A 17,675-nucleotide genomic window follows, 5' to 3' on the forward strand; every position below is an offset into this window, starting at 1 on the left:
ACCATGAAGAATAAGATGATGATGTGTATGTTTTAGTGTGAGTGTGACTGAAAGTGGTATATTGAAGGGTCTTTGAAAGGAGTTGCGGTAGTAGAAAAAGGGAAAAGAGAAAAGAAAAGAAAGAAATGAAGAATAATATCAATGACAATAACGACAATGCTGATAATAATAGAAGACGTATTTATTTATTTATTTTTATAGATTACACATACAAAAAAATGAATGATAGAAACAAGCAAGAATACTGCCTATTGAAGAATGTTTGTTTTTGTTTCTTAAAGGTGAATCTAGTGTAACAGACATTGGCTCATCACACAGCCGGTCAGGACAGAATGTAGAGAGAGATACGTCTGTGAGTTAGTGCGTGTGTGTGTGTAAGGGAGTGAGGCTTGAAATAGCGTGTTACTCTATTGAAACACTGAAATTAAATTAAAGAAGAAATGATATAAGAAAAATGCACCCAGAAAGTATTCAATATATTGGTACACATGCCCATGTCCACCTATAAAATAAAATACAGTATTTTATAATATATACTTGAGTGCATTATTCAATTCATGCCTGTTTTATTCTTATTTTATGTATACATTTTTGGAGAATTAATCAAAATTCAATCATTCAATCAATTCATACATTATGAATTTATCAGGATATTTATTTATGAATATGTTGTATTCATTAGCTATTGGTAATTAGAGTGCATTTTTCATTATCTATAATTATATTTAAACTTCTTCTACTCGCCCTACCTCAAGAACACATCGATATACAAGATAATAATGATACTAATACCAATAATAATAATAGCAATATCATTAATAATAATTAATTAATTAATCAATTGAAACAGGAACATCTATAACATACGTTTTTTTTTAAAAATTATGTTGTGTAATATATTTATATAAGTTTATTGTAAGTATAATTGTAAGCGCAAGTGTAAGTGTAAGTGTAAGTGTAAGTGTAAATGTAAATGTAAATGTAAATGTAAATGTAAGTGTAAGTATAAGAAAGAGTGTAGATTTGTATATATAAATGTGTATGTGTATATAGGTTAGTGAGGGAGTGATGAGCAAGTGAATGGGAAAAAGGGTGGATAGATTCACAGTAAGGAAATACAAGATTCAAGAAAGGCAAAAAAAAGAAAAGAAAAATAACAACAGGAATAGTAGCAGCAACTAATAGTAATAATGATAGTAAGAAATGATACATGGTAAAGATTATTCCCCTTTCCCTTTTTCCGGTATTTTCTTCTTTGCTTTTAAAAGTTAGACCTGTAACTGACTAGGGCAGCAATACTGTGGTAGCCTTGTTTTCGATTGACAAGCGTGTTGCGAATGACTTCTTCATCCAGCTTTAATACAAATGCTTCTTCATCTTGCTGTGTCATTTCCGACAGCTGATCACCACATGCAGCATGTTTTAACATCTCTGCTACCAATTCAGGTTCTGATTGTTCATCGAGCATTGTTGAGAATGAAGATCGTCTGTCATAGTCTTCGCTGCTGTGTGTGTAAAACACCGCTCCGGACTCGCTCTGAAAACGAACCGATTTGCAAGATTCGCTCTTACTCGATTTACGCCCTTTACGTTGGAAAGTATCCTTTGCAGACTGACAGAATTTTGAAAAAGACATATTCTTTTGTACTTTTGGGTTGATTTGTGTACTGTAACAGTAAGTAAAATATGTATATATAGCTGTAAAGAAGTTTACGTTTAAAGAAATGTAAAAATAAAATAAGATGAAATTTAAAATTAAAATTAAAATTAAAATTAAAAAAGGTTATGTTTGTCTGTGTGGTATATGTTGTATGGTGTGATGTTTGGGATAAAGGAGAAAGGCAGATAAACTAGGTACTTGTACATTTATATGCTTTTATATACAAATGTGTGGGTGTGCGTGTGATAAATTTACTATTTTTTTCTTACTACAAAATATTACACTACATCTACAAGCACAAGCACAAGCACATTCACACACACACACTCTCTCTACAACTTCTTTTCTCACAATATGTATAGGCATCTTAAAATCCAATTGATTCTAGCTCTTTACTAATTATTATTATTTTGTGCGTTTAAAAATCTGCGTTAGAGTTGAAAGCATAAATATATATAGATATAGATACAGATATTAATTTGGTTATTCACCTTATTTGGCTTATTTTCAACCTTTTTCTTTTCTTTTGTAATAAGCAATAGGTTCTTGTAATTACATTTCCCAAGCAGGCAAGATTTCAAAAAGAATAATAATGAGAATGAGCTATATATACACTACGCCAAAAAAAATAGGAGTTTTAGAGGTGGTTTCACAGGTGGTTCCGGAGGGGAAGCCAGGGCGCGTTTTGTGTCCTCCCCCCTTTTTTCCAACCCTGAGTTCATGTGCATTTTAATACATCTCCGCTTACCGGTAGTTTTAAGATTCTATTAATATATTGATAACCTTTTCTTTTGCTAATATTTGTCTTTCAATTGGACAAAACTTCTTTAAGTATAGTTGAAATATTATATGCCATTGGTTACTACTAATTCATTGTTCTTTTAATTTAGATTCTTTTAAATATTTCTTGCTTAATCATTGTTTTTATTGGATAAGACATAATTGCACTGTAGTGTATTTTATAAAAATACATTTTTATTGGTTTCTCAAATGGATATATTTTTTATTTATCGTTTTTATTGGTTATTACACTACACAATTACATTTTATATATCACTTTTATTGGCTGTTATGATAGACATTACATTTTATACATCATTTTTATTGGTTATAAACAGTCAAATACATCATATACTTCCAATATTAAATATACTACTTTACACTGCAGTGGATAGTTACTTACAATTGCCTCCTTTGACGGTCTTTCCAGAGATGACTGACTCTTGCAATGGATGCCCAATTTTGATGGCATCTGGTGAAATCTATACCAACCCTCTTAAGCATGTTTGCATGTTTATTGCAAATCATTGTTCGATCACATCGCTGGTGAGAATCCAATTCCTGCCAGCACAATGATACAGCTTCCTCTGGGTAGACAGCTTGCAGTTGCTTTGGCCAACGACCGCACCAGAAAAGAGATGTTGTATCGCCACCATCATACGCAAAAGGCTGATGGCAGCATTTCCGATGTCTTTGACGGACAGGCATACCAGTCAAAGAAGCATCTTTTCTCGGGTGAAAACGACATTGCCATTTCGCTGTCTGTTGATGGGTTTGCTCCCCATAGTGTTCCGGGTTCGGTAACCATTGTCCACGTTACCAACCTCAACCTTCCCCCAATGATCCGCTACGAGCGCAGCCGTATGATCCAAGTCGCGATCATCCCTGGTCCCAAAGCACCCGCCGACTTCTGGTCATTCCTGGAGCCTGTTCTGAAAGAACTTCGGATTCTCCAAGCCGGTGGAATGGTTGTGAAGACACCATCTGGAGATATTAGTGCAAAAGTCCATGTACTAATGACAACTGGCGACATCCCAGCTCTGGGAAAGATGGCTTGTCATGTGGGCCATATGAGTAAGGATGGCTGCCGCATCTGCCACGTTGTGGGTCAATCTCCTGGCCATGGCCAATATTTCCGAATGTCATCTGCCATCACCATGCGCACACCGGAAAGTTTCAAGCACTTTGATGAGGTGGCCTCATCCAGCAAAAAAGGGTTAACTGGCCAATCTCCCTTCTCCTTACTGGATTCCTTCTCTGGTCCGTTCTTCTTTGCATTGGATGAAATGCACGGCATTTGCCACGGCATTGGCAAACAGGTCTGGGGGCTCGTGTGTGGCAAGTATGGAAAAGATCATCCTCTCTCTCTCTCCCTTGCTGCTCAGAAAGAAATTGGTACTGCCATGGTGTCAACCAGAAGAAGTATTCCGACATCTTTCCACGGTGCATGGATCAACATCGCAACAAGATCAGGGTACTTCCGGGCTGTGGACTGGGCTGACTTCATCTTGTTTGTTATCCCCACGCTTGTGGCAGAGCGTGTCCGTGACCAAGCTGCCCGTAAGGCATTGCTTGACCTGGTGCAGACATGCAACCTACTCATGAGCTGGGAGTTATCAGCAGAGGAGAAAACCTTGATCAAAACGTAAGCTTTAATTATAATTAATATTATTATTTTATAACTTGTGTTAACTTATCTTTTTTTTTAGAAATCTCGTCGCATGGAATGCGTATCTGGAAGCCTCGCTAGCTAAAGGAGAGGTCCAGCTCAAGGTCTTTACGATCAACCAGCACCTCCTGCAGCACTATCCCGCAATGATAGAAGCGTATGGTCCCCCCAGAGCGTATAGTGCACGATCTGTCGAGAGGACGATTGGGGAATACTCGCGAGCAATAAAGAGTAATTCGGCAATTGGAATCAACGCTGGCAACATCATGCTTGGCTTGACACAGATTCGACAGATGAGAGTTGAAAATTCAATAACGACAACAGCAACAGTAACAGCAACAACTCTCCTTCAGTATGACGATCCCTCTGCTGGTTGGCCAATTGACCGAGAAGGTAGTAATGTTGGTACTGATTCTGACATTGAGTTCTGGGGGCCTTTGAGGAACAGAACGATTGTTGATAGTTTTGGAGGCATTTCTTGTCTTCCAGAGCTTCTTCAAAAGTTCTACGAATCAAAGGGGGAAGAGTGTAGTATGATTGGAGCAGCCATTAAAACAAGCCGTAAGGCATTTGTAAATGGTTGTGTTATTGACTCTGCACTCGACCATAATTGTGTAAGAGAGGCACATAACGTCAGACTTCAGGTTCAGGTTGATGAGAACCGCAACATTGGGTAAAGCTACTCTCCAGTCTACAAGGATTTCTTTGGGAAGGTCGTCGTTTTCTTTGAGCACAAGCTCAACAACAAGAGGTGGCCGCTTGTCCTTGTCAATGTTTATGCAGTTCGTTTGGTAAATAGTATACCAGTCATCAACAATGGGCAAATGAAGCCAATGGTAGTTCACCTGGCAGATGTCAAAGAATTAGTTGGTTTGGTGAAGTCGGACACGACTATAAACACAATAACAACAGCAGCAACAACATATGTAGTGTGGCCAGAGCTTAACCGCGGCCCAAAACTGTCACTTGGTTCTCTTGCAGACTTATAATTTTTTTTTCTTGTAATACATTATTTTTTTTCAAATTGTCTTAACATATTTTATCCTCCCAGCAAAAAGTTTAGATATTTTTCTCTCTTTTACCTCTGACTTTTAATAGTCATCAATTGCAATCTACATTTACTAAAAATGTAAAGTCTGTAGTTAAAATGTACTTTTGTCTATCAGGAGATTTAATTTTAGATGGTCAATCTGCTTTTTGTCAACCTTTTCAAAAAACAGAGATTTTCTAGTTTCAAATTGGATTTTTGGTGATTTTTTAATTATTATAGGCCAAAAACAAAGTCACAAATACAAAAAACCGCCCCTATTTGTCGTAGTGTATCTTCATTCTCAAAATATGTTTCAATTTTTAAAAGAACTGTCGATTTTTATTAATAATAATAAATAATTATATATATATTTGTTTTTCAAAATTTTAATTTTTTAATTTGAAAAATAAAATTTACTCTGGACTTTTTGTACAAAAAGAATAAAAGAAATGAAACATAATCGCACCATTCATCTTTTCTCTTTCTCCATTTTTTGATCATTAAAATGGCTCAGCATTTACAAAAAGCAAATCTTAATAATAAACTTTATTCTTTTATTAAAACAAATCAAATAAAAATTTACCATATCATTTGTGAAAGACTGTAGTATGTTTGTATTCAAATGGATCTCTTGTGAGCAATTACTCGCAAACGGACATACATCACAAACCATTTGCCATCTTCACGTTGATAGCCTGGTCGCAAGTGTTCGACCACTTCATCAATTATTTGGCCCTTTTCGACATCGGTCAGATCCTTAAAGAACGAGAATCCAAACGTGTTGATCCAACCCTTAATATCTGTGTCCAACTGGGTAATACGAGGCACTAACTCGCACGTAGCAACATCAAATCCATTCTGCTCCAGAAGATCAGAATAATACTCGGCAGATGGGAAAAACCATGGTGAAAGAGCTTTGCCGTCAAAACCCCGTTTACTCAAAGCAGTAATCAAAGCAGTGTGGATTTCTATAATATAGTCATAAAGTTAAAGAAGGTGTATAGTACAATATTTTGTGAGTACAAAGGAAGACTTTTTCTTTAATAGAAAAGTTTACCAAAGGCTTGGAAATAGGTGTACACAGAGAGAAATTGTTATTATATATAGGTATATATTTACCTCCAACATTCATGTGTCCCCCAAACTCCAAAACTGCACGCCCATTAGGCTTGAGAACATGGTGCATCCCATTAATAGCCTTGACAGGTTCCTTGAGCCAATGAAGGGCTATACAATAAAAGAAGAAAGAAATAAAGTACTTTTAAATGTTATGAAATCACAATCAACTAGACAAGCGCACACACACATGGATAGTGTTATAGTAATATTGTTATTATTAATCAAGCGTGTAACATTATCAACTGACCTGCATTAGAAAAAACTGCATCAAAAGACGATTGATTGGATTTGTCAAACCATTCCGGAAGATAGTGACCGTCGACAACACAGTACTTGATATTGTTATGCTTGTTGCTACTGATTGCATGTTCGATCATGTCCGAGCTAAAGTCAACTCCCACAACAGAGGCACATTGATCGCCAAGAGAAGCAGTGAGAATTCCATCGCCACAGCCAAGATCAAGTATGTGCTCAGAAGGTTTAGCATCGAGCATGCCTAATATAATTGATCCAAGTTTGGGAACAAATGAGGCATTTGTAGAATATAGATCGGAAGACCAGTTGTCTTTGGTAGCCATTGGAAGTAGAAGGGGGAATAAAAAGAATACTTTGTTGGTTCATTTAACATCTTTCACCCCTTTTTATACTTTCTTTCAAAGTAACTAACTAGCTAAATAATGCTAATTATTTCTTGTGCTTCATCTCTTTGACTCAACCGGGAGGAACTCTAAATATATACTTTTTGTATGAGGGATATCGAAGCATTTTAGTTTTATTGGCGAGTAGCCCATGACAATTAATTACAAGCTAGAGGAGGCCCACTCACAGCCATTTTCTATTTAATGAATTATCATGACAAACTAGACAAATTGACCAAACAGAAAGCTGGTAATTATTTGTGTGCATGTTAAAAGATAACGATTATAATATATCTAGCCATATAAAAGATTCTGTTGATTACAGAAAATGATTCATTCGTTTTTTTAGCCAATTGAAACACCACACTTGATCATCAATATAGCACAAGGCTTTTTCCTAAAACAAATTATTAAATATTTAAATGTAGTTTTCCTTTATATAACTTGTATTCAATTGAATTGTACATTCAAAATTTGTACATATAAGAGCATCTTTCTTTTGTTTGGTTTTCTAAATTAAAAAAATAATATTTGGAAAAGAAGAATTTAAATAAAATAAAATAAGAAACGTCTTTAAAAAGAATAGCAGAAACTTGCTACTAATATTTTCCTTGATTGTTTTTTTTTTGAAAAGTACACTGAAATATGAAAAGGGGGTTTCAACCAAGTTTTCTCAGTTACAGACCTTTTATTTTCATTTTTAAAATCCAAAATGTAATTGGTTGAACTAAATCCAAGGAATAAGATAAGAGTCTTGACATCCAAATATCTAATCCCCCTCCCCCTTTTTGTTGTTGTTGTTGTTGTTGTTGTTCTTGTTGTTATTTTATCGATACTGTATTTCTTATATTAAAGGAAATTATACCTCTTAAGATCTAAAAGTTACGATTCGAGTGTTGGATATTTTCTTTCATGTCGAATAATAGCTTCAATATATATATAGTGAAGATTCAAAGGGAAGTGCATGAAACTTAACTTGTCTAAATATTGATTTGAAGCCCCCCTATTACAGTACTTCTACTTGAGATTGAGAAATTATTTTATAAAAAAAAAAGTCCAAAAGCATGCAAAATTGGTGAAACAACCCAAAAATAATAATAAAAAAAAGCAAAAATAAAAACGTGGCATACGTTTTCCATTATTCTTACACGAGGATTCCAAATAACAAAATACAAGCCTTGTTTATCTTTATTATTATTCAGTAACTGCTGAATGAATGCGAAGCACGCGTTTTGATTACAGTGAACAAGGCGACTATATTTCATTTTCAAAAAAATAAAAAATAAAATAAACCAAAAACATGACTGCGCTCTGCGATATTTTTATTTTATTTTATTTTCTTTAATTTTTTTTTATTTATATTATTTGTATTATTAATTTTGACAGATTTTACATCAATGTCATGTCTATTTTTTTTTTTTTCAAAGATAAATCTGAAAATATGAATGATTTTTGTTAAAACACATATATTTTATGTCAACGCGCCCATTTTAACACTAATTCCTGTTACGCGTTATCTCTTTGTATCATTATTATTACTACTTTAAAATAAAATACAAAAATAATATCAAAAAGAGGTTCACTTCTTCTCTTGTTCATATGCCACCATAAAAATAAAATAAAATAAAATAAAATAAAAAACCTTATATATAAAAATACATATAAATTTGAGACAGAAGAGCGGAGGGTTAAGCTACCACGAGGAAGGAAGGAAAGAAGGAAGGAAGGGGGGACTGGGAGCGGATGACGTATAAAAAATAAAAAGTAAAATTTGAGGGCCACACGAGCCCGCTCAATTTTTTTTTGTAGTGAGTGGTGGCGGGGAAATTCATCTTCATCGCATCTTCATCATCATCATCATGACTGACGTAGCTAGACCCACTGCCAACAACAAGAGTTTCCAAGATAAGGGCAAGCCCATGGAGGTACGGATGAGCAACATCATCGCTGCCAAAGGTAATAATGATATACAAATAATAATTAATTATGTACCTACACACATACATACAAATAATTATCTATGTGCTCAATTTTGACACGTAAATAAATAAATAAAAAGGAAAAAAAAAGATAGAAAAATAAATACTCATCATCTCGTTATTCTTACTTCTTCCCTTTCTATAAAAACCTATAGCCGTAGGTGACGCGATCCGTACTTCATTGGGTCCTCGTGGAATGGACAAGATGGTAAAGAAATAAAATAAAAAAATTAAAATTTTAAAAAAAAAAAGAAGTAGCAGGAAAGAATCAAAGCTGTACACATCTGTATAGCACTTGATAATTGTCATTACTGTTGTCTGTTTGCTTTTTTGTTTATTTGTTTCGGACTGTGTTGTTACAACCAATGAATCGAGATATGAAATGAAATAAGATGAGAGATGAGATGAAATATGAATAAAAGAAACAGGAAACTCACGAAAGATTCGAATGTCAATTGGCATGCTTAGATCCAAACTGGAGGTGGTGAGGTTGTGATTACCAACGATGGTGCTACTATTCTCAAGCACATGGCCGTTCTTCATCCTGCTGCCAAGATGGTAAAGATTGACTTGACATGACATTTGATTTAAGCATCAAGTGATCGTCATTTTCTTTTGTTGGAAAAATATTCTAATCGTATCTTTATATACTTATTTATTATTACTATTAAAAACAAAACTCCACACCCACAGTTGGTCGATTTGTCTGCTGCTCAGGATGTCGAGGCTGGTGACGGTACCACCTCTGTTGTCGTTCTTTGCAGTTCTATGCTGTCTGCTGCCGAGAAGTTGCTCAACAAGGGTAAGAAGATAGGAAAGAAATATATAGTAGAAGATTGAAAAAAAGGAAAAAAAAAATAGTGAGGATTGGTAGTAAAGAATTTGAGTCGAGGTTTGGAAGGAAGGAGGGTTAATGCAGAGAAAATCCAAAAAGAAGAACAAGTTACAACGCGTCTCTTGATGTTTAATTACACACGTGTATATATTTATGTACTGACTTTCATTTTCCTATCTACCTACCTTTGTTTTTATATATTGCTTTGTCTAGGTATTCACCCCACAACCATTGCTGAGTCTTTCCAGCGTGCTGCACAAAAGTCTGTCGAATTCTTGACCGAGATGTCCACACCCGTCAACCTTGCCGATCGTGAATCTCTCTTGAGAGCCGCTTCGACCTCCCTGAACTCCAAGATTGTGTCCCAGTACTCGAGCTTGTTGGCTCCTATTGCCGTCGATGCCGTTATCCGTGTTATTGATCCTACTGTGACAAACAATGTTAACCTCAACGATGTCCGCATTGTCAAGAAGGTCGGAGGTACCATTGACGACACCGAACTTGTAGACGGTGTGGTTATGAACCAGAATGTCGTAAAGTCTGCTGGTGGACCCACTCGTGTCGAAAAGGCCAAGATCGGTCTCATTCAGTTCCAGCTCTCCCCCCCTAAGCCCGACATGGAGAACCAGATTGTCGTCAATGACTATCGCCAGATGGACAAGATCCTCAAGGAGGAGCGTCAGTACTTGCTCAATATGTGCAAGAAGATCAAGAAGTCTGGCTGCAACGTGCTTTTGATCCAAAAGTCAATTTTGCGTGATGCTGTCAATGAACTTTCTCTTCACTTCTTGGCCAAGCTCAAGATTATGGTCATTAAGGATATCGAGCGTGATGAGGTTGAATTCCTTGCCAAGGTAAACAAAAAAAAAACAAAAGTATTAGCATTTTAAGAGATATATAGAGAGATATGGGTATAAAAGAAATAGACAAGATATATGGTTTGTGAGAAAAAATTCTCTCCTTCGTTTTCTTTTTCTTTGTTTAAAAAAAGAATATTTAATACCGGACCATTTCTTAAGACCTTGGAGAAACACGCATTATATATGTATATATTGGCTACTTGTATTAACTTGATTCCTTATATTAATTTAGTCTCTCGGCTGCAGACCCGTTGCTGATGTCGAATCTTTCACTGAGGACAAGTTGGGTTATGCTGATCTGGTAGAGGAGGCTGATTCAGCAGGATCTCGCATTGTCAAGGTTACCGGTATGAAGCACGCCGGCAAGACTGTGTCTGTTGTATGCCGTGGTGCCAACTCCTTGGTTTTGGAGGAGTCTCACCGTTCTCTCCACGATGCCTTGTGTGTCATCCGTTGTTTGGTCAAGAAGAAGGCCTTGATTGCTGGTGGCGGAGCCCCTGAAATCGAAGTTTCCCAGAGATTGATGAAGTTCGCAAAGACCTTGACTGGTATGGAGCAGTACTGCTTCCACGCCTTTGCCGAATCTCTCGAGGTTATTCCTACCACTCTTGCTGAGAACGCAGGTTTGAACCCCATTGGTATTGTTACTGAGTTGAGAAACAAGCACGCCCACGGTGAGGTCACTGCTGGTATCAATGTCAAGAAGGGAACTATCACAAACATTCTTGATGAGAATGTCATCCAGCCCTTGTTGGTCAGCACCAGCGCAATTGAATTGGCCGCAGAGACCGTCAAGATGATCATGAAGATTGATGATTTGGTCCAGAGCCGATAAAGGAAATATACATAAAAATATATACACAAAAGACAAAGAAGAAGGAGAATGGAGAGAGAATAAAAGAAAGAATCAAAGAAAAAGAAAAGAGTAGTTGTATAAAGAACCAAAAAAATGGATAAAGATAATATATACATATACATATATATATTTACACACACACACACACACACACACACATACATACAAATTCCCTCATAATTTCTTCAATGAAAACGCACAGCTCTATTATTATTATTTTATTCAACAAAAAGGATGCCCAAGTTTCATACACACACATATATGTATATATATATATGTATATACAGGACAACATTGAATTGTCATTATAACCTAGATTCTGTCAAGTCAAGAATATAACCTCTTTAATTGTTTTATTATAATTTGTCTCTAAAAGCATACCAATATATATATATATATATACTTATAGCCTTTTGAAAGAAAGGTAAAGTGCATGTATTAAATATCTAGTGGTGTTTGGGTCCCAAAGTGTCAAGCTTATGTCAGAATGACTTATATACAAAAAATGTGGTAGTGAAGCCTTTAGCATGTTTTACCAAATTAAAAGGACTGCCAAAGGATCTTGAACACTTTCTGAAAGCATTTTTGCTAAATGATTAAAACATATTTATATAACCTGACAGCACTTTAAACGAATTTTATTACATCTTTGAGAATATACTTAAAGATTCATTTTGTATGTATATCTAAATCGAAGTACACAGAGGAGCTACTACTAAGGGCTCAAACAGAAAAGAGTCTAATTACACTTTTAATTCAGTCAAAGTCAGTGCCTAATTACGTCTGAACAGAGCTGATGAATTGTCAAAGGTACGTCAATTACATAACCAGTCTTGATATATCACTGACATACAGCACAAATAGTACTCTTTATGCCTCCTACTAAAAAAAAACGTCTATTTACAATACACCTTTCATATTTATCATTGGGATCAATCTTTGTTTACCAAATATGATTATTTTGATCCAAATAGCATATATAATCAATTACAGATCAAAATCAGTAAAGCTAATAGTCCTTATAGATTTAAGTAACCTAGTGAGAACCATTAAAATCCACGTTTTCAGCACACTTTGATTTGGATCAATTAAGAATTAGCGAAATAGGCTTACATTTTCACTCTTAAAAATCATTAAGCACTAAAGATTGGCCTATTTACACCAAAAGTCCATTTTCGACACCCACTTTTGCTCAGACGAACATTTGAAAAAAGGCAGAAAAATTTTCTCTCTAATCTACTAAGTAAATTTGTGTAAAAAGAAAATACAGGTTGGTCAGTACTTATATTACCTTCGAGAGCGGGATATTAAGCGAGATATCAATAGCTCTCAGAGACAGTATTTGTAAAGAAGTATATAAAAAAGGCAATATTGCTATATTCACCAATTAAATAAAAGGCCTTTTTTAAAATACGATGGTAAAATGTGTGTCCCAAAAATCAATCTTGCCACAGTGTTTATACCAACCAACCTGGGTTCCAGTCCTACTTAGAGTATATATACTTAATGATATAATAGACCCAGTATAGCCCGAAATAAAGGCCATAAAATTTTCGAAAAATACACCACAATTTCCTTTTACTTAATTTATTATCAGCTTATTGTCTTGATAATTCTTCGGGCCAAATGATTAACGAGATTGGCATTGCACAGTGAGAGTGATCTTTGGCCCACACATTTATAATGTCGGATATTTAAAATAACCTCTTTTGGTGGTGGAAATATCGATATTGGCATTTTTAAACCTATTGATATCTCTATAAATATTGACCTGTTTTTGGTCAAACAAGCACTGACCGGTATCAATTAACATTTGACACAACTTTACTTAGTAGAAAAAATAAATAAAAATTTTCAATTTTTTTTCAGATGTTGCTCTGAGGAAAAATGGGTATCGAAAATGGACTTTTTGGTGCAAATAGCCAGCTCTTCATTAGTAAATGCGTTTTTAGAGTGAAAAATAGGATGGTTCGATCAATATTAGAGCAATCAATTTGAAACAACCTTTAAATGATGGATCTACACATGTGCTACTAGGTTAATTACACCAACAGAAAATAGTTGCTTAGCCGGTTTGGATTTATTGTCGACTTTTGGTATTTAGTTTGCCATTTGGATCAAAATGATCCTTTTTCAATGTACAATCAATAATTATGCGTTGAAGTTGAATACAGTTTCAGTATTGCTATTATTACTAAAAGTAAATATATATACACACACACTTTTATCCTGCCCACTTTCTAACGTTCTTAATGAAAAGGTAGTTTTGGTAAAGACCAAATGTTGATGAGATAAAATTCAACACTCTATTAGTAAAGTAATAAGAAAATGAATATCTATTTGAGGTATTATTATTATAAGCTGTTGTTGTTGTTGCATATAATCTATATATACATATATATATATATATATATATATATAATGTTTTAAGTTATTATAATAAGACTATCAATTTAAGAACGATATTCAGCCAAGATATCTTCATCCCAGCTAATGAAGCGACCAGAGAGTTCCTTTGGTGCTTTTGCAGCAAGAGCAGCCAAGACATGAGCAGGTTGTTCGGGCTTAATGAGCTTACCGGCCTCGTAGAGGTCAACAAACTTTTGATAATCACCTTCCATTGTGTCCTTGCCTGAATAGTATTATTTTTATTATTATCAGTGATCGTAATAGCAATAAATTAACTAATTTTCTCTTGCTAGTCTTTTGACCCTTCTTCTTATTTCTATTATATAATAGCTTACCAATTGAACGTAACAAACCCTGCATCTCGGTATCGACCACACCAGGGCGAATGGCAATTGTAGTAACATCAGGCTCTTCGACAGAAAGAGTGTTGGTCAAATGGTTCAATGCAGCCTTGGAGCTAATATATATAAGTGATAATAAAAATAATATATGATATGAAAAATTTAGTTTATATTTACGTAATTCATATCCAAGAAAATATATCAAAAGAAAGTAATGGTGTGAACTAAACTTACGAGCCATAAGCACCCCAGGCGCGATAACCCTTTAATGCAGCTCCGGAGGAAACCATAATAATGGAACCCTTTGTCTTGCGAAGGTGAGGAAGGGCTTTCTGACAGAGATCGATAATAGAGAAAAAGTTGACATCAAACAAGCTATACAAAGAGAGAAAGAGAAAGAAAAAAGAAAGTGAGATTTGAATATTTTGCTATAAATTTCAGTCGATATAATCAACAGCCACAAAATGAAACTTACTGCTTAAACACTTCAAGAGATCCGTTTGCAATAGTATCCACAGGCTCAAGAACACTAAATTGCACAAAAATTACAAAATTTCAATATATATATACAAACACAATTTATGCATTTTTTTTCTCATTTTATATTTATTTATGTATATATCAATTACCCAGCATTAGCAATGATAGCATCTAATTGACCCCAAGTTGACAATGCCTGATCGACAGCATTGCTATTAGTGGTTTCGTTGGTAACATCGCCAGTCACAGTAATAAGGTTGTCTGCTTTTCCCATCGCCTGTGCCTCCAACTTTAGTGCAATGAGTCTGCTTTCGTCGCGGGCAACAGCAACCACACGAGCATTAAACTTTGACAATGCCAAAAAGGTTGCTGAGCGACCGATTCCACGGGAAGCACCGGTAATAATAATAACAGGGGAGCTCATTTGAATAATTATATTCTTATTATTTAATAAAGAAAAAAAAAATAAGAAGAAGAAAAGTGAAAAATTGTATGTATATAAAAAAAAACAGAATATTGATTACACAACTTTGATTTCGGTTGAATTATTTTATATATATGTATATATTATATTATATATTACAAACTCTCCGAAGGTTCAACCATGAGGGTTGCACTGGGCCACAGTCGGTCTTCGTCGCTGATCAAACGGTCTGAAGGTGGATAGATAATGCGTGGATAATTTGAAAGAATCGTAAAGTCATACACGTGGTCGTACTCTCTTGGTTTGTCAGTGTCAATGACAGGTTCATGACGTTGGATGAGAGGGTAGACAGCCACAAACTGATACAATGCCTTGACGAAAATGGATTAGCTGTAAGAACTATGAAATACAATCTACATCGACACACACATATATATATATGTGGGAGATAATGGTAAATACTTACTTCTATAGAGACATCGCCTCTAAAGTTACGGGAAACCGTGGTACCATCAATAATTTTGAAACGGATCTTTGTGACAGAAGCTTGTTTGTCTTGTGCTTGCTTAGGTTCAGGTTCAGGTTCAGGGTCAAGCCGGCTGTAGAGATAGTGCAGGTATTGGATCTTCTTTTCTTCAAGAGTGCGCCGTGCTTCCTCTTCTCGTGCTGCATTCGCGCGCGCCTCTTCTTCTGCAGCCATCAAATCCTCTTGTTCCGCACGTGCCTTACGTTCCTTTTCCTGATCGGCCCAAAGACTTTCTTTATAAGCACGTTCTTGTTCTTGTCTCAATTGGCGTTCGAGTGCCACACGATCCCTCTCGGCTCTGAGCCGTGTATACATAGGTACGTGTCGCTCATGGACTACACTCAGTCGACGCACCACATCTTCTGGAGTTATGGCTCCTTCCATCCGGTCTACTACATTCAACTTTGGAGGTGTTGAAATGTCATTATTATTACCAGTGCCGCTGCTACTGCTGCTGCTGCTACTAGTACTGTTGTTATTGCTGTTGTTATTGCTACCGTTGTTATTGTTGTTGCTTGGAGCTGGAAATGAAAGTGCAGCAAGGAATGGATATGTTGTTGCCTGAAGTACAGCACTCACTAGTTCGTTTGTTTTTGTGTGTTAGTACAGACACACATATAGATTGATCCACAGACAAACACACATTTGTGTGTGTAATATATATACAGCTAAAATTTGTATTTAGATGAGATTAGGTTTACCTTGAAATGCTTCTGGATCAGATACATTGCCAGCCCAAACCAGAAAATCCATACGCTGAAGGGTGTCTATCAGATGCTCAGAAGTGAGAGTATTTCTAACAAACATAGTAATCATAATAATTAAACAACATTACTCTCAATATTATGTCAACTATGATCCTTTTATATATGCATATTAACAATAAGTAGTTACCTGCAAAATGAATCAGTGTCATCATGCTCGTCACTAAAGAGAATCACCAAGACAAATTGAAGATCCCGCTGGGCTGTGAGAAGTGCCTGTGAGTAGCTTCCTTGATAAAAAGGGACATGTATTTCTCCATATTTCTTTTCAAAACAACGCAATAAATTGGTAGCAGCAGAGCGAGGATCGTTTCGTGGAGGAGAACTTAAAGTGTGGCGAGGTATAAGACGGTCTATTTATTTATTTTTTATTCCCATAAGAAGAAAAAGCAATAAAACGCAAACAAAATAAAGATGTTTGTGTGTGAGTAAAGTGTGCGTGTGTTTGTGTGTTTGTGTGTGTGTTTGGCACACTTGGCATAATTTTTTGTTAAGTATAAAAGCATTTTTAACCATTTACTATAGTTTAGCATAACGTAATGTAGTTAAGGTGAAAGGTACTTTACTAGCAAATGAGAGTATTGTCAAGGTCATTCTCCAGACAAGATGAGCTGGCCACCGTAAGATGAACATTATTCTGTTGACAGGTAATTGTGGTAAAGTAGGAGGAGAGGAGGAAGAGGAAGAGGAAGGTACATGAGGTGCTTCAGTAGCAGGCGATTGGAGTGCATCCTGTACCCAAATAAATAAATATAAAATAAAGAATATATATATATATATGTGTTAATTATTATAAAAGTAAAAAAAAAGAGTAATAATGCTTGTATACATATAACATAAAACATATATATATGTATATATATATATTATTTTAGTTATTTATTTTATTAAGTCAAAAGATAAAAACCATAATACTAGTTAATTAATTAATTAATAAATAAATAATAAGATATAGAAGGATGAGATGTGATGGGAGAGGGTATTTAGAGTAGCTCACACGAAGCTGCCATTGACAATCGTTTAGTCTTCTCATTGCCTGCTGTGAATCCATTGGCATTGCGACCTTGTTTTGTATTGATAAGTGAACAAGATATCAAGTCATTAGAAAACCATCTTTTGTTCTTATAAACTGTAGTTCGGTAAAATTGAAAAACGGTAGTAAAAAAAAGATAAATAAGAATAAGAAGAAGGAGAACCCACTTGGAATTCAGTTAACAAGCGTTGATGTTCTTCACTAAGGTCATCCATTGTTGTTTTCGTTGTTATTGATTTTTTTCTCTCTGTACAAAAACTTGTAACAATTTA

At 35.3% G+C, this 17,675-nt stretch overlaps 6 protein-coding genes across 6 annotated transcripts; 2 read left to right on the forward strand and 4 right to left on the reverse strand.

Moving 5' to 3' along the window:
* Window positions 1–725: 725 nt before the first annotated feature.
* PHYBLDRAFT_61323 (hypothetical protein) lies at window positions 726–1,636 on the reverse strand (the record flags this gene model as incomplete). The annotated part of the gene is made up of 2 exons (XM_018440790.1): window positions 726–785; window positions 1,286–1,636. The coding sequence occupies 2 exons, from the start codon at window positions 1,634–1,636 to the stop codon at window positions 726–728; spliced, it is 411 nt and encodes a 136-aa protein (XP_018292660.1).
* Window positions 1,637–3,350: 1,714 nt separating this feature from the next.
* PHYBLDRAFT_186477 (hypothetical protein) lies at window positions 3,351–5,098 on the forward strand (the record flags this gene model as incomplete). Its single annotated transcript, XM_018439252.1, has 3 exons — window positions 3,351–4,085; window positions 4,150–4,782; window positions 4,909–5,098. Exons 1-3 carry the CDS (start codon window positions 3,406–3,408, stop codon window positions 5,096–5,098), a joined length of 1,503 nt encoding a protein of 500 aa, XP_018292661.1. The 5' UTR covers window positions 3,351–3,405.
* Window positions 5,099–5,757: 659 nt separating this feature from the next.
* Window positions 5,758–6,836, reverse strand: PHYBLDRAFT_61321 (hypothetical protein; the record flags this gene model as incomplete). The annotated part of the gene is made up of 3 exons (XM_018440789.1): window positions 5,758–6,107; window positions 6,259–6,366; window positions 6,506–6,836. 3 exons carry the CDS (start codon window positions 6,834–6,836, stop codon window positions 5,758–5,760), a joined length of 789 nt encoding a protein of 262 aa, XP_018292662.1.
* Window positions 6,837–8,745: 1,909 nt separating this feature from the next.
* PHYBLDRAFT_177333 (hypothetical protein) lies at window positions 8,746–11,653 on the forward strand. The gene is made up of 6 exons (XM_018437876.1): window positions 8,746–8,852; window positions 9,031–9,083; window positions 9,344–9,433; window positions 9,569–9,677; window positions 9,924–10,564; window positions 10,803–11,653. Exons 1-6 carry the CDS (start codon window positions 8,756–8,758, stop codon window positions 11,403–11,405), a joined length of 1,593 nt encoding a protein of 530 aa, XP_018292663.1. The 5' UTR covers window positions 8,746–8,755; the 3' UTR covers window positions 11,406–11,653.
* Window positions 11,654–13,879: 2,226 nt separating this feature from the next.
* PHYBLDRAFT_61319 (hypothetical protein) lies at window positions 13,880–15,080 on the reverse strand (the record flags this gene model as incomplete). Its single annotated transcript, XM_018440788.1, has 5 exons — window positions 13,880–14,058; window positions 14,171–14,292; window positions 14,411–14,551; window positions 14,652–14,705; window positions 14,806–15,080. 5 exons carry the CDS (start codon window positions 15,078–15,080, stop codon window positions 13,880–13,882), a joined length of 771 nt encoding a protein of 256 aa, XP_018292664.1.
* Window positions 15,081–15,235: 155 nt separating this feature from the next.
* On the reverse strand, window positions 15,236–17,618 carry PHYBLDRAFT_144000 (hypothetical protein; the record flags this gene model as incomplete). Its single annotated transcript, XM_018431124.1, has 7 exons — window positions 15,236–15,451; window positions 15,547–16,184; window positions 16,308–16,402; window positions 16,501–16,723; window positions 16,937–17,102; window positions 17,368–17,433; window positions 17,571–17,618. The coding sequence occupies 7 exons, from the start codon at window positions 17,616–17,618 to the stop codon at window positions 15,236–15,238; spliced, it is 1,452 nt and encodes a 483-aa protein (XP_018292665.1).
* Window positions 17,619–17,675: the final 57 nt, after the last annotated feature.

The sequence above is a fragment of the Phycomyces blakesleeanus genome (genome assembly GCF_001638985.1).
Source record: "Phycomyces blakesleeanus NRRL 1555(-) unplaced genomic scaffold PHYBLscaffold_8, whole genome shotgun sequence".
Classification (NCBI taxonomy): domain Eukaryota; kingdom Fungi; phylum Mucoromycota; class Mucoromycetes; order Mucorales; family Phycomycetaceae; genus Phycomyces; species Phycomyces blakesleeanus.